The 16903-nt window shown below is 46.5% G+C and overlaps 1 protein-coding gene across 3 annotated transcripts in view; it reads right to left on the reverse strand.

Moving 5' to 3' along the window:
- Positions 1-16903, reverse strand: part of LOC118399844 (rho GTPase-activating protein 39-like) — a 51179-nt gene that overhangs the window by 3836 nt on the left and 30440 nt on the right. For 2 of the 3 annotated variants that reach the window (XM_052473316.1, XM_052473318.1), the window contains exons 3-6: positions 5774-7163; positions 2922-3591; positions 2636-2725; positions 30-103 (exon numbers count right to left, since the gene is read on the reverse strand). In XM_052473316.1, the coding sequence (XP_052329276.1) occupies positions 30-103; positions 2636-2725; positions 2922-3591; positions 5774-7163 (2224 nt within the window). The remainder of the gene's footprint in view (positions 1-29; positions 104-2635; positions 2726-2921; positions 3592-5773; positions 7164-16903) is intronic. The other variant, XM_052473317.1, reaches the window with a different exon arrangement.

Consider the following 16903-nt stretch of genomic DNA (forward strand, 5'->3'; position numbering starts at 1 on the left):
CCCTTTGCCATGCTCACTTCTCAACTCACCTTTTTGCCTCCAGTTATGGCCACTTTCTGTAGTTTGCGATAGCAGAACTTTGCATACGTGCTGATGGGCAGACCTGTGACGAGAGAAGGAAGACAGGGCCACTGTAACACTGAGGAATGCGACTCAGTAACCCAACACCATGGGAAATACAGCTCTTACTATAGCTGCACGTCACACCTTCATAGATACGTCTGCTCAGTGAGTGAATCCTCTAAGGAGCCTTGGTTTTCAACCAAAACAACAGATAAAAGGGTTGAACAATTCCTCACTAAATGCACAGGCAATTTGTTCCCATAGATGTCAGATATTTCCAAGGCAGTAATTGGAGAGATGCTGGCTGTGTGATTCTGGCATAAGGGGATCAGAGTATACACGTCTCAACTGTCCCGGTATAGAAAGAAAAGCTGGGAGAATGGAGCCAGCCAGCCAGCACATCCTGTCCCAGCTGATTCGTCAGACAGACACTTAGTACACTGGAGGGAGCAGTACCCCTACCTACAGACCCAAACTCTAGCGGTCTGCCTCGTTCCCTGTACTTGGGTGTATTTTCTGAAGTAAGATACATTTGAGGAATTAAATAATCATGACTGGGCCTCGAAAAGTAATGGAACAAGGCACTCAACAATCATGCTCCAAATTTATGAGCCACTTCCTAAGAGAACCGCATAATTTCCGTACTACAGGCTGTCGTCACTGTGGTAACTCAAATTTACACATAAACAGGTCTCCACTTCCATCCCAGAGCCTCCCTATCACACCCATGGGATCTCAACCATCTCCCTTCCTTCCCAGAGAACTCTCTCAGGTGGCTGAGCCCTGGCCAGATGGAGAATTTTTTGCTGCGATGAAAAATATCCTTCCTGGAATGTTCTCTAGACTGAAAGACCCTGGATTTATAGCAAACAGGTGACTGACTCATGCATGTACACCGCCATCGTTAATCTGTCCCAGTTTGACTGTAATTACAGCTAATTACAGAGATCATAACTATAATTTCCCATTGATCTCAGGGAAAACACACTGTTTTTCCCAAGATTCCCTGAATTAACTAATCATTAGGGGAAGAAAAGCAAGAGTTTGACTACTTTTTTTTACCCAGCCTGAGAGCAGGTTTGAACACCAGCGGTGGTCCAAATGAAAATTTAGTTTTGATAAGGCAAAACAACAACGAAACAACCAGAGCCCATGAGAAATCACCCCTCAGAGGATTAAGAGCACAAGTCAAAGACTGTAATGATGACACCTGTTAACTTCTGGGTCCAGACGGTCTGCCTACATCTGTTAGATTCTCCCGGGGTATCAGTTTAGTGATGCTACCTCAGCAAAGTTTTTAAACCAAAGTAAGCAAGGCCCTCAGACCAGCTCAAGAAAAGACAAGAGGCCTCCAGTTCCCACACACACTACTCCCTCCCACCACTCTGCTCACAGCTGCTCCATGCTGTGGTCACAACACCACCCTTCATTTCAGCTCATCTATCCAGACAGCAGCTCTCATGCTGTTCATGAGGAGGCTTTCCCTTGCGATTGGCTGGTGGGTCCACATCGTGAGCAATACAATAGCCCTTTCCCTCAAGTCATTATTCCTGCCTCTATCTCAAGACCTCTACAGTGAGTCACTCCCATGAAGGGTAGCCATTCCTCATGGCCTGCGAGTCACTGATTTTATCCAGTGTGTACAATAGGTTGACGTTACAGCCATTGATGAACAATGTGTGTGGGTTCACCATTGTGGTCACTGCCACTTAGACGGGTAGGTTCCTCTCTGATGACATCATCACGGCTGATATTGTGGGTTGCCCTATCGCAACAAGACTAATGAGTGTGCAGGTTTGGGGCAAAACAGACAGGATTGACTTAGAATCAAAGGATTGTTGATAACATGTCAACTATATTTCCTCTTTGAATGTTTATTGGAAACATACATGCATTTGCAGAATGAGCACTTGTCTCTCAAACATGGTTGAAGTTGTTGTTAGCTAGCCAGGGAATTTTAACCATTTTAGTAGACATGACACAAGTGAAATCAAGACATGGTATCAATAACAATACAACAAACTGAAACGAGCCACCAACAATTCCCCACGTGACAGCTTCTTGTCATTGTTGCCAGCTATCTTGCTGTTTAGAATCATAACACAGCCTTTTTACCCCTGCGATGCGCACGCATCATTTTCGTGCCTTTGTCAGGCAATCCGTCTATTGGGGTCAATGCAGTGAGTAGGCTACCTAAATCACAATGTGGGGCTGCCAGAGAGGAACACTAACATGGCCCCCTATTGTATCTCTATAGAAATTCTTATCCTTCAGCTCCCTTACCACCTCCACTGGTATTTTGTGAAAACCATTTAATACATCTACCAGGGAAGTTCTGCATATTAGCATGGTAGTCAAGTGACAAATCATAAATTCCCATTTCTCCAAATTCTTAATCTGCAGTGAGATATGAACCATGTTTGATATGTAATGGCTTCCTACCCATGAGAAAATAATAAATAAATGATTGGTCTCTCACTTCAGCACTCTCCAACAGACGTCCTCCTTAGGAAAACTCACCCCACACTAAACACAAATCTTTATAATGCTGCCTAAGTGATCTCAGACCTACCTTCTTCATCAGTGTTCTGTTTCCGTTTCTTTCTGGACTTTGAGTTCTTCTTCAGCTTCATGTCCTGCTGGTCTAGTATGAACTGAGCCACTGGAAACCAGGAAATAAGGCAAAGGTTAAAAGCCGATTCAGAAAATCAAATAACATTCTCGAAGAGCAAACAGGAGAGAAGAGGAGAGGGAAAAAAACACTTCAAAATCCTCACACACATCAAGCTATACCCATCATGCTGATAGTGACAGACACACAGACAGTGACGAAACAAAGAGAGAGAAAGGTGACCCACCCTGTTGCTCAGTTTGAGACTCACGTTTCTTGTCACTGCTCGGATCCGTGTGCCTCTGGATGTATCCCTCCAGGTAGCATCGGAACTTGGGAGAGGGGGCGAAGAAGGCCAGGCTGACAGCCATCAGCTCCCAGCCTGCCGCCAGGCTCCTAGGGCTGGTGTTGCCTGTGGTCTGCCTCACCAGCTGCACATACAGCTCATCCCTCAGGCCCTGCATGCCCCAGCACTTGGTGACGATGAGCAGGGCGGCGTGGCGACGGTCCAGCCGTGAGGGTCTGTCTCCCATGTAGGCCTGGACCAGCTTGAACATCTCACAGGCTTCCTTCCTCACGGCACGGTCGCTGGTCACCAGCATGGGCTTCTTGATGGAGCCGCGGTTCCAGGAGAGCATGTTGGCGATGGAGACACGGCGGCGGAACAGGCCCTGGGTGTGCATGTTCAGGTGCTTGCTGGCCCAGTCCGCCATGCCTGAGGTGTCTGGGGGCGGGGGCTTGCGCAGGGTGGCATAAGAGAGCTGGTGGTAGGAGCCTCCTATTCCTCCTCTTCCTTCTCCCTCTATGTTGTCATGGGAGACGGAACGTTGGTGATGTGGGCCCAGTGAGCCTGTTCGTCCGTCCACCATACCTTTCTTCCTGCTGTCCAACTGAGCCTTCAGTTCCAGGGTCCCCACCTTCAGGGGAGAGAGAGAGAGGGAAAACAGAGGAGAAAAGAGGAAAGAGGGAAAGAGAAAGCGTCAGTGCAGCAGTATGTATGGCTGTCCACAGCTGCATGTATGGCTGTCCACAGCTGCAGGCTCCTCAGTGTCGTCGAGGCTGCTTTACCTTTGCTCTGCAATGCGAGGGCTCGAGGGAAAATTGTTGCAGGACCGGCAAATACATTTTCTAAAGCCGCGTCCACCAAAAATTCCCCAATATCTAAATGGACCTTTTTGTCAGGAGAAGGTGAGGAGCTTAGAGTGATATGAGAGGCCCTACCTCTGTTCTGCCTGACCCACAGCTCCTTTAAGACTACATGTGCAAATCCTTCATCTTATCCCAAGTGGGATACGGAGCCCTGTCCACAGTCACCGCCCCTCACAGCAAAAACCAAACCAGTAATGCAGCTCTAGTCAGAGAAACATCAAGAAACCCAGGCCAATTCACAGCAGGAATGTACTATCTGAACATAAAACGTTCAGCATCTCTCTTTAATTTGACTATGATGTAATATAGTAGTAAAGTGTGCCTAGACCGTATGGATTTGGGTTTGGCGGCACTTCTTTATGGTCATATGGTCTTAATGGTGTTAAATGAGTGGTATGGGTCACTGTTTGAGATCAAATGGAACCACGGGCAAGTTTAACAAGGCAAAGGAACATTTACAGTATGAATGATACATTCTATAATTCCTCTTCTCTTATACACAGATAGCTTACAGATGCCCCATGACATGGTGGTAATTCAACAGCAGAGTTAAATAAAACAAGTCTCTAAAACAGATTTCAGTATCAAATATTCAGAGTTGTATAGATTACACATTGAAAACAGATCACATTTCCATGCTGGCTTTAAACCACTGGGTTCACTGTTTAAAAAAAAAAAAAAAAAAAAATTGTAAATGTTCTGCTTCTGAGAGGCTAGACCAATGCAGCCAAAACTTCACATGGGGTATAGCCAACAACCAATAGTGTTTGTGTGTATTCTGTACGAGCAAATCTGTGTGTATCATGATATAACAGCAGGTCTGTAGAACATTTCAGTACAGGATTAGGGGATTGTTTCCTATATTTGTATAAATGCCATTGCTTCAGTACAAACCCCTCATGGCACCAGCCTCTGAACCCCACCCGTACCCAGCTCTCCCTGCCAAACTTGTGCCATCTGGGCCACAGTGGCCCTCCTTCCTGACCAGGGGGAGCCATGTCCTGGATCTCCCACGCTTGGCCCAGGCTCCTGATACCCAGGCAGAGAGCTGGCACAGAGGGACAGGGGCCTGCTGCGTTGGCCAGGTGTAGGACAGTCAGAGGGGGACAGGTAGCGCTAAGCTCACAGGCACCATGCCTGAGCCATATATTGGTCCAGTGGGGCCCCTGAGCCTGCCGCTCCTGATTAGAATGTTTAAGGTGTTGCATCTTCCCCGGCACCTTATGTTTCTCTCAGTCAGATTCTAATCGCCAGTCTTATTGATTTCAGGACTTATTTTAAATTTCAACTGAACCTCAGACTTATTAGCTCTATAGTTTCATTAGATTCCTGAAACTTCATAAATACATATGGAGTGGGGTGGGTGAAGTAAGTGCATTGTTGAAAGGGTTTGGGATTATAAAATGGTAGGTTTCATAGCACTGAGGCTTTGCACAAATCATGTGCACCTGTACTAGCCTAATAATTCAAGCTTCTGACAGCAAGCAAGTTATCACTTCTGTCCATCCCATCTGTGTGAATTACTCTGCTTAGTTAAAATACCATTAGTACATTTATCCAGTTTTATAATACGCATAATGACCTAATCTGTCTTTACTCTGTTCAGAATTTTTTAACCTCTGAAAATGGGAGACAAACACAAAACCATGAATTTAAATACTTCTGTTAATGTATTTAACTTGGCATAGAGACATCCTAAGTAATCTAGCAATAAAAGTAGCCCTGGAAAGGCAGCAGCAATGTAACCACCTCCAGACAAAACAAAACAGAATCCAAAGAAAAATAAACTGTTCCACATAAACAGACCACACAACAACAGGCACCAGTCAGAGTTAACTAAGCAGACAAACCAGAACTAATCCATTTATCAGGAGTGGACTTCCAAGGTCTTCCCATATTTCTCCTCACTCTCACAGTCAGACAGAGACAAATACTGGAGTGTATGCTTACCTCTGAGGGAGGTCCAGGGGTGTCTGGTGAGGAAAGGCCGGCCTGACTGGTGATGCTCTTCTCCAAGGTGTCCACCTTCTCATAGGTCCTCTTCTGCCTACCAGGCATCTCCAGGGGTGGCAGGGCCGGGTTGCCATGATTACCCCCCCTGCTCAGCGAGCGGCTGGCGGAGGGGACGTCTTCTCGTGACGCACACCTTCCTCCTCCTCCATACCACTGCAGGGAGTCCACAGGGGAACGTGTCCGGGGAACTGCGCCCCTCTCGCCAATCTCTGCCCCCAGGCCTCCAGCCTTCATCTCCCTCATGGTATTGGAGCGGCTCACCACCTCTCTCATCTCCGCCATCAGCCTCTCGTTAAGGGCACACAGCTCTCCGCTGCTGCCCACTGAGCCAGGCCGGCCTCCGGCCCCCAGCCTCCGCCGGCTCTTCCTCCTCAGGCTCGGAGAGGGGCCAGTGGAGTAGCCAGAGTCCTGGTAGGTGGCGGTGGTCTGGGGGCATGGAGGTGTGGGGAAGTCCTGCGAGGCCTGGCTGCTCTGCCTGCTGTGACGAGCCTCCACTGCCCTCAAGACACTGGCCTCCAGGGCTCGCCATGTCTGCTTCTTCTCCAGGGTCCCTGGCTCCCTCTGCTGCCCCCGTGGCTGGGACTGGGGCTCGGCCAAGAGGGGGTCTGATCGTGGTGTGGGGGAGGGGGTGCGGGTGGGACCGGGGGAGGTGGAGAGGAGGCCCTGTTTTGGGTCCACAACAACCATGTGCTTGATGCACTCCAGGCCAGCAGGGCTGTAGTCAGAGGCAGAAGGGTTCCTCTTGTGCCTGGATTCGGAGTGAGAGGAGCCAGGGTGCTGGAGGAGCCTGGGCTTTTGCAGGCTGTGTGTGGGGGTGAGACGGGATAGACCACTAGGCTCATTATGGAGGTGAGCCCCCTCCACCTCCATGTCCACAGGAGGCTCATCATAGATGGGACACTCTTTTCCCGGGTCGTCGTAGAGGTGAGGTGTGGAGGCATACTGTGGTGACACTGACCTGGGGGTGCTGGGCTGGGACCTGTGACTGCTGGGAGTTTGGGGAGGGTCAGAGGACACCAGACAGAAGCTGCCGTTGCCGGTCTTTCTTAAGTGGTGGGCCTGCCGGGCGTCGGCAGCCATCTTGCCGGAGGGTGCGGTCTTGTAGCCCTGGGTGGAGCAGGAGTGAGCCCCCGGGGGTTTGCTGCTGACGGGGTGGAGGGTGAAGGCCTGGTGGCCGTTGGGCTTGTTGTGTGTGTGTGTGTTGTGGTGGCGGAGCTGCAGGTCCGGGCTAGATGGGCCTCCAGGCTGGATCCGGCTGACAGTGTTTACTTTAACCAACATTGCTGCCTTAGACCCTGGGGAAGGCTGCCATCTCTGAGAGCGCTCTCTGGAATAGAAAGAGAATAAGGGAAGGATGAGATCTGGGTTTGGATTTAAAGAGATAACTACTGATAAAAACACACACACACACACACACAGATGACAGTAACCCGAACAAGCAAAGCTTTGTCCCGAACTTCAACAAGCCTGTGGTTACTTCTAAATTGTGACCATCAAAAAAATGCTCCACAAATTTAAATTCCAAGCTCAGACAGATTTGGGAAAACTGATCAGATTCCTCACATTCTTCCCCAGACATTTCACTGACTCTCCAAAATACTGCCTTCTAAGTCACAAGACAATATCTCAAGTGTGTGTTGTGCAAACCAACCTCCTAAAAAGACACAATTACCATTGCTGTCTGGGTTAGAAGTGTGGAAAACATTTCCTACGTACTGTAACTGTGTTAAGCATTCTCCTGCTTTGGACCATAACACAGTACCTCCTCCCAAGAGTAGTGACCCATCAATTACACGGACTCAAAACACCTCATGTGAAACATTTGGTTAACATTTGAGAAAATGACAAAACACGATAAGATATAAATTCCCAGCTGCCAAAGTTCCAAAACACTCACAGACTGAGTAGAGAAGAGTGTATGAGAACATACTTGGGGAGCAGAATTACAGTAGAGTCTCCATCTGGCCTGAGGGACTGGAGATTGACACTCCTCCCTTGCGGCTAACTTCAGACGTCGTCAGAATGCTAATCCAAGCACTGGGAACTAATCTGGTATTAATCTGTTTACACCTCTCTCTAGCTTTCTAACCCTGTAATTCCTGTGGCCCAAGCTTCAGGCCTCATTCATTCCTCAATATCTCACTTAGATCCAACTGCCATCCATCCGTGGTTCAGCAAATAAACTATTCTATCCATCTGACCAACTGTGACTGAAACAACCATCATACAGCATAAGAGTTATCCGCTAACTTCAAGAATCAAAGGTTGAGCATGCTTTACAGTACTAGCACTACAGACAAAGGATTAGAAAAGCAGAGACTTACCTTCTGCCCTCCTCCCTCTCTACCGTATAGCCAACAACACACTGTAATCAATACTATTAAACCGGCATGGCTCTATCCTTCTGCAGCCAGACATCTAACAGACTGGCCCACTGCACACATACCTCCTAAGTCTCAGGACAGGAGTTACTGGGGAGCAGGAAGACGACAGAGAAGACCTTCTGTAGTTTGTAACAATACAATAACAACTCCCCTGGGGCTCAAGCTTCTCAGGCCAATGGCAAACTTCCTCACTTCCTTCTCCCCCCGAACTGCATTCTCTCTTTCCCTCAAACAGTCACGCCACCTCAGTGATTTGAATGTAAACAGGCTCTTCAAATGGTTGAGCAGATATAGCTTCCACAGCCCATAAACAGCTGGGCCTAAGCCACCTGGCAGCCTCCCAGCACAGCCAGCCCTGTCCTTGTGGTGTTGGGAACATTCCTGGGCCTCACCACCCTCCCCCCTGCTCAGGCGCGACAAAAGACCAATCAACAGTGTTTACTGCCCCACACGTGGGTCCAGAGGAGTGGAGACTAGTCACGCGCTGCAGAGTGGATGGGAACCACTTCAAACCGGCTGTGTTAGAGCCGCTTTAGTTCTCAACAGTGTGACAGACTGAGGTGGGAGAGCTGAAAACGTGCTGCTGCTGTCTAAACTCTGAAATGCGGGACTCAGGAAGTCCTCCTTCCGTCATGGTCAGGGGCTGGTGATGTCAGTGATGTTACCTCCACAACAGAGGCAGTGTTAAGCAGATTTTTATGATCAAAGATTATGGTCTGATGTTGGTACTAACCTTTGAATTGACTTTTAAAAAATACAGGAACATAAAACTGGCTGTTTTAAAACAGCCAGTCAATAGTTTACTATGGCACAGAATGGGCTACATTACAGTAACCGTTAAAAGAGACAAGAAGGAATTTAAGCAAAAGGCCAAAGACCACATGTAACCTAGCAAAATGATCACATGCATCATGCACTCAATGGCCAGTTTATTAGGTACACCCATCAAGTACCGCGTCGGACCCCATTTGCCTCCAGAACAGCCTGAATTTTTCGTGACATGGAAACGTTGCTCAATTGGTATCGGGGGTTCCTAACGTGTGCCAGGAAAACATTCACCATACAATTACACCACCACCAGCCTGTACCAGCCTGTACCGTTGACACCAGGCAGGATGGGGCCATGGACTCCTACTACTTACGGCCCCAATCCTGACTGCCATCAGCACGACTCAACAGGAACCGGGATTTGTATGACCAGGGAATGTCTTTCCACTCCTCAATTGTCCAGTGTCGGTGATCGTGTGCACACTAGAGCCACTTCTTTCTGTTTTTAACAAGGACCGATGAGTTGTGTGTTCTGAGATGCCATTCTGCACACCACTGTTATACTGCACCGTTATTTGCCTGTTTGTGGTCTGCTTGTTAGCTTACACGATTCTTACCATTTTCCTTCGACCTCATCAACAAGCTGTTTTCGCCCAAAGAACTGCCGCCGAATTCGCACAATTCTCAGGAAACCCTAGACACTCATGCGTGAGGCCATCCGTTTCTGAGATACTGGAACCGGCACGCCTTGGCACCGATAATCATACCACGCTGAAAGTTGCTTAGGTCACTCGTTATTCCCATTGTAACGTTCAATCGAACAGTAACGGAATGTCTCGATGCCTGTTTTTTATAGCAAGCCACGGTCACGTGACTCACTGTCTGTAGGAGCAAACTATTTTCGTGAACGGGTGGTATACCTAAAAAAACTGGCCGATGAGTGTACACCCCCACACATATAAGGTTACTCTCATTCTCCAGTGGTGAGAGGGATGAGTGGTCTGGTTAACCACTGATGACCTTGAGAGAGGGAGGTGGGGTTCTATTTCCGAAGCCCCCTGGAGCCTCCCATACAACACAAACAGGAAATGACAAATCTAACATTCACGCTGGAGTAAGGCCGAATGAGAGGGGTGACCTTCACTTATAGGGAGTTTACATGTTGCTAAATTAAAACAAACACAACCATATATGAAAGAACATAGTCTAAGTCCCTGCACAGCGTCACTGCCATTACACTCGACATCCCCATACTACCTGAGTGCTAATTCCAGCTACACGCTAAATGATGTCAGTCCTCTTTAAAAATGTCACCAGTAACAACAGAAACACTATACTCTGCTTGGATGTCGTTTTGAGGTGAAACCAGAACAACACAACAGAATGATAAGAGTAAGTTTGGACATGCTGAGTCAAGCTCCTAGCACAGAGCAGAGCTGGGGATTTCATCTGGCTTTGTGTTTGTTGTTCACTTGTCATTGTCACACCACAACCAGGGTGGCACAGCCAGGCTAGTGTTCAGCCCTCCAGCATCGGCTCATTATTTTGTTTGTTAGCACAAACAGTTGGTGCGCAATAGATGATTATCCCAATCACATCTGGCTTCATGCCAATGGCCAAAGTTGATAAGCTTTCCTCACTGTAGCAGTCCTAATCCAACTATAATTTACCACCAACAACCTCTTGCCTAGTTAAATAAAATAAAAATAATAAATACCACCCAACCAGAATGATCTCACTTCTAAAACAGTGAGACAGAATAAGAAAGCAGTGGTTAGAAAATAGGGTGAAGTGAGAGAGAGAGAGCGAGAGAAAGAGAGAGCGAGAGAAAGAACGAGAAGGGGATTTGTCGTGGGAGAGTGCCGTCAGGGAATGAGCAGGAACGTTGGCATTCCTCAGAGGTCTCGTTCAGGGGCCCCAGGCCGGGGAGCCTATAGACAATGCCTGGCTCCGCTATTGTCACCGCAACGCCCCTCTATGAAGCAGAGTCCCATTTAAAGACTATCTACAGATTCTCTCAAGCAGACGTAAACACTTACCTAACATCGGTATGGCAGTGCTGCGCTTACTGGCTCATTGACACTGTCAACATGTCTGCTTTACCACAATCATAAAAAGAGCCTGTGTTATAGCCCTGTGTTTCATCACACTGACCACATCGGCTGTTGGGTACTTTTCAAATAATGTAAATTTAAAATAAATTATATGCCACGGAATATAAAAAAATACATGACCGGTATTCAGACAAAAACAGCACTCATTTTCATAATCTATAACATACCCCAACCAGAAGCCATGGATTACAGGCAACATTCGCACTGACGCTTTCAAGGAGCGGGACTATAACCTGGAAGCTAATAAGAAATCCCGCTATGCCCTCCAACAAACCATCAAACAGGCAAAGCGTCAATACAGGACTAACATCGAATCGTATTACACCGGCTTCGACGCACATCGGCTGTGGCAGAAGCTTGCGAACTATTACAGACTACAAAGGGAAGCACAGTCAAGAGCTGCCCAGTGACACAAGCCTACCAGATGAGCTAAATAATGTCTATGCTCGCTTTGAGGCAAGTAACACTGAAACATGGATGAGAGCATCACCTGTTCCGAATAACTGTGATCACGCTCTCCATAGCCAATGGGAGTGAGACCGTTAAACAGGTCAACATTTACAAGGCCGCCGGGCGGATTACCAGGACGTGTACTCCAAGTGTCTTCACTGACATTTTCAACCTCTCCCTGTCTGGGTCTGTAATACCAACATGTTTCAAGCAGACCAAAGTCCCTGTGTCCAAGGACACTAAGGTAACCTGCCTAAATGTCTGTAGCCATGAAGTGCTTTGAAAGGCTGGTCATGGCTCACATCAACACCATTATCCTAGAAACCATAGATTCACTCCAATTTGCATACCACACCAGCAGATCCACAGATGATGCAATCCCTATTGCACTCCACACTGCCCTTTCACACCTAGACAAAAGGAACACCTATGTGAGAATGCAATTCATTGACTACAGCTCAGCGTTCAACACCATAGTGCCCTCAAAGCTCAACACTAAGCTAAGGACCCTGGGACTAAACACCTCCCTCTGCAACTGGATCCTGGACTTCCTGACAGGCTGACCACAGGTGGTAAGGGTAGGTAACAACACATCCACTGATCCTCAACACTAGGGCCCCTCAGGGGTGCGTGCTCAGTCCCCTCCTGTACTCCCTGTTCACTCATGACTGCAGGGAAAACTCCAACACCATCATTAATTTTGCCGATGACACAACAGTGGTAGGCCTTATCACCGACAACAATGAGACAGCTTGTAGGAAGGAGCTCAGCGATCTGACCGTGTGGTGCAAGGACAACCACCTCTCTCTCTCAACCTGATCAAGACAAAGGAAATTGTGGACAACAGGAAAAGGAGGACCTAGCACACCCCCATTCTCATCGACGGGGCTGTAGTGGAGCAGGTTGAGAGCTTCAGGTTCCTTGGCGTCCACATTAAGAGGTTGACCGATTATGATTTTTCAACGCCGATACCAATTATTGGAGGACCAAAAAAAGCCTGATACCAATTTATTTTATTTGTAATAATTACAACAATACTGAATGAACACTTATTTTAACTTAACAGAATACATAACTAAAATCAATTTAGCCTCAAATAAATAATGAAACGTGTTCAATTTGGTTTAAATAATGCAAAAACAATGTGTTGGAAAAGAAAGTAAAAGTGGAATATGTGCCATGTAAGACAGCTAACGTTTAAGTTTCTTGCTCAGAACATGAGAACATATGAAAGCTGGTGGTTCCTTTTAACATGAGTCTTCAATATTCCCAGGTAAGAAAGTTTAGGTTGTAGTTATTATAGGACTATTTCTCTCTATACGATGTGTATTTCATATACCTTTGACTATTGGATGTTCTTATAGGCACTTTAGTATTGCCAGTGTAACAGTATAGCTTTCGTCCCTCTCCTCGCTCCTACCTGGGCTCGAACCAGGAACACATTGACAGCCACCCTCGAAGCAGCGTTACCCATTGCTCCACAAAAGCTGCGGCCCTTGCAGGGCAAGGGGAACGACTAGTCCAAGTCTCGGAGCGAGTGACGTTTGAAACGCTATTAGTGCGCACCCCGCTAACTAGCAAGCCATTTCACATTGGTTACACCAGCCTAATCTCGGGAGTTGATAGGCTTAGGCTTGAAGTCATAAACAGCGCAATGCTTGAAGCATTGCGAAGAGCTGCTGGCAAAAGGCACAAAAGTGCTGTCTGAATGAATGCTTACGAGCCTGCTGGTGCCTACCATTGCTCAGTCAGACTGCTCTATCAAATCATATAATTAAGTCTAACATAATAACACAGAAATACGCGCCGTAGGTCACTAATATGGTCGAAACCGGAAACTATCATCTCGAAATCAAAACGTTTATTCTTTCAGTGAAATACGGAACGGTTCCGTATTTTATCTAACGGGTGCCATCCATAAATCTAAATATTCCTGTTACATTGCACAACTTTCAATGTTTTGTCATAATTACGTAAAATTCTGGCAAATTAGTTCGCAACGAGCCAGTCGGCCCAAACTGTTGCATATACCCTGACTCTGCGTGCAATGAACAGTACTGTGCAGCAGTCTTCATCGACCTTGCCAGGGCTTTCGACTCTGTCAATCACCATATTCTTATCGGCAGACTCAGTAGCCTCAGTTTTTCTGATGACTGCCTTGCCTGGTTCACCAACTACTTTGCAGACAGAGTTCAGTGTGTCAAATCGGAGGGCATGCTGTCCGGTCCTCTGGCAGTCTCTATGGGGGTGCCACAGGGTTCAATTCTCGGGCCAACTCTTTTCTCTGTATATATCAATGATGTTGCTCTTGCTGCGGGCGATTCCCTGATCCACCTATACGCAGACGACACCATTCTGTATACTTCCGGCCCGTCCTTGGACACTGTGCTATCTAACCTCCAAACGAGCTTCAATGCCATACAACACTCCTTCCGTGGCCTCCAACTGCTCTTAAACGCTAGTAAAACCAAATGCATGCTTTTCAACCGCTCGCTGCCGGCACCCGGACGCCTGACTAGCATCACCACCCTGGATGGTTCCGACCTTGAATATGTGGACATCTATAAGTACCTAGGTGTCTGGCTAGACTGTAAACTCTCCTTCCAGACTCATATCAAACATCTCCAATCGAAAATCAAATCTAGAGTCGGCTTTCTATTCCGCAACAAAGCCTCCTTCACTCACGCCGCCAAACTTACCCTAGTAAAACTGACTAGCCTACCGATCTTAGACTTCGGCGATGTCATCTACAAAATAGCTCTACTCAGCAAACTGGATGCAGTTTATCACAGTGCCATCTGTTTTGTCACTAAAGCACCTTATACCACTGCGACCTGTATGCTCTAGTCGGCTGGCCCTCGCTACATATTTGTCGCCAGACCCACTGGCTCCAGGTCATCTACAAGTCCATGCTAGGTAAAGCTCCGTCTTATCTCAGTTCACTGGTCACAATGGCAACACCCACCCGTAGCACACGCTCCAGCAGGTATATCTCACTGATCATCCCTAAAGCCAACACCTAATTTGGCCGCCTTTCGTTCCAGTTCTCTGCTGCCTGTGACTGGAACGAATTGCAAAAATCGCTGAACCAACTCACCAACTTCACACATCTGCTATCTGAGCAGCTAACCGATCGCTGCCGCTGTACATAGTCTATCGGTAAATAGCCCACCCATTTTTACCTACCTCATCCCCATACTGTTTTTATTTATTTACTTTTCTGCTCTTTTGCACACCAGTATCTCTACCTGTACATGACCATCTGGTCATTTATCACTCCAGTGTTAATCTGCAAAATTGTAATTATTTGCCTACCTCCTCATGCACACAATCTATATACTCTTTTTTTCTACTGTGTTATTGATTTGTTAATTGTTTACTCCATGTGTAACTGTGTTGTCTGTTCACACTGCTATGCTTTATCTTGGCCAGGTCGCAGTTGCAAATGAGAACTTGTTCTCAACTAGCCTACCTGGTTAAATAAAGGTGAAATACAATAAAATAAACATAGACTTAGGTTGGAGTTATTGAAACTCATTTTTCAACCACTCCATAAATTTCTTGTTAACAAACTATGGTTTTGGCAAGTCGGTTAGGTTGTGCTTGACAGAAGTAATTTTCCCAACAATTGTTTACAGACAGATTATTTCAATATCACAATTCCAGTTGGTCAGAAGTTTACATACATTAAGTTGACTGTGCCTTTAAACAGCTTAGAAAATTCCTGAAATTGATGTCATGGCTTTAGAAGCGTCTGATAGGCTAATTGACATAATTTGATTCAATTGGAGTTGGACCTGTGGACGTATTTCAAGGCTTACCTTCAAACTCAGTGCCTCTTTGCTTGGCATCACGGGAAAATCAAAAGAAATCAGCCAAGACCTCAGAAAAATAATTGTAGCCCTCCACGAGTCTGGTTCATCCATGGGAGCAATTTCCAAACACCATGTTCATCTGTACAAACAATAGTACGCAAGTATAAACACCATGGGGACCATGCAGCTGTCATACCGCTCAGGAAGGAGACGAGTTCTGTCTCCTGGAGATGAACGTACTTTGGTGGAAAAAGGGAAAATCAATCCCAGAACAACAGCAAAGGACCTTGTGAAGATCCTGGAGGAAACGGATACGAAAGCATCTATATCCACAGTAAAACAAGTCCTATATAGACATAACCTGAAAGGCAGCTCAACAAGGAAGAAACCACTGCTCCAAAACCGTCATAAAAAAGACAGACCACAGTTTGCAACTGCACATGGGGACAAAGATCGTACTTTTTTGGAGAAATGCTCTCTGGTCTGATGACACAAAAATAGAACTGTTTGGCCATAATGACCATCGTTATGTTTAGAGGAAAAAGGGGGAGGCTTGCAAGCCGAAGAACACGACCCCAACCTTGAAGCACACGGTTTTGGGGGTGCTTTGCTGAAGGAGGGACTGGTGCACTTCACAAAATAGATGGCATCATGAGGTAGGAAAATTATGTGGATACATTGAAGCAACATCTAAAGACATAAATCAGGAAGTTAAAGCCTGGTCGCAAATGGGTCTTCCAAATGGACAATGACCCCAAGCATACTTCCAAAGTTGTGGCAAAATGGCTTAAGGACAACAAAGTCAAGGTATTGGAGTGGCCATCACAAAGCCCTGACCTCAATCCCATAGAAAATGTGGGGGCCGAACTGAAAATGCGTGTGCGAGCAAGGAGGCCTACAGCGCTGACTCAGACCAGCTCTGTCAGGAGGAATGGGCCAAAATCCACCCAATTTATTGTGGAAAGCTTGTGGAAGGCTACCCGAAACATTTGACCCAAGTTAAAAGGCAATGCTACCAAATACTAATTGAGTGTATGTAAACTTCTGACCCACTGGGAATGTGATGAAAGAAATAAAAGCTGAAATTAATCGTTCTCTCAACTATTATTCTGACATTTCAAATTCTTAAAATAAAAGTACTGATCATAACTGACCTAAAACAGGGATTTTTTTACTAGGATTAAATGTCAGGTATTGTGAAAAACTGAGTTTAAATGAATTTGCCTAGGTGTATGTAAACTTCCGACATCAACTGTAAATGTCTTGTGATGGCCTCAAAGCCCAGACCTCAATCCAATTGAGAATCTGTGGTATGACTTAAAGATCGCTGTACACCAGCGGAACTCATCCAACTTGAAGGAGCGGGAGCATTTTTATCTTGAAGAATGGGCAAAAATCCCAGTGGCTTGATGTGCCAAGCTTATAGAGACATGCCACAAGAGACGTGCAGCTGTAATTGCTGCAAAAGGTGGCTCTACAAAGTATCGACTTTGGGGGTGAATATTTAAGCACGCTCAAGTTCAGTTCTCTTGTCTT

This window comes from Oncorhynchus keta, chromosome 21 (genome assembly GCF_023373465.1).
Source record: "Oncorhynchus keta strain PuntledgeMale-10-30-2019 chromosome 21, Oket_V2, whole genome shotgun sequence".
NCBI lineage: Eukaryota > Metazoa > Chordata > Actinopteri > Salmoniformes > Salmonidae > Oncorhynchus > Oncorhynchus keta.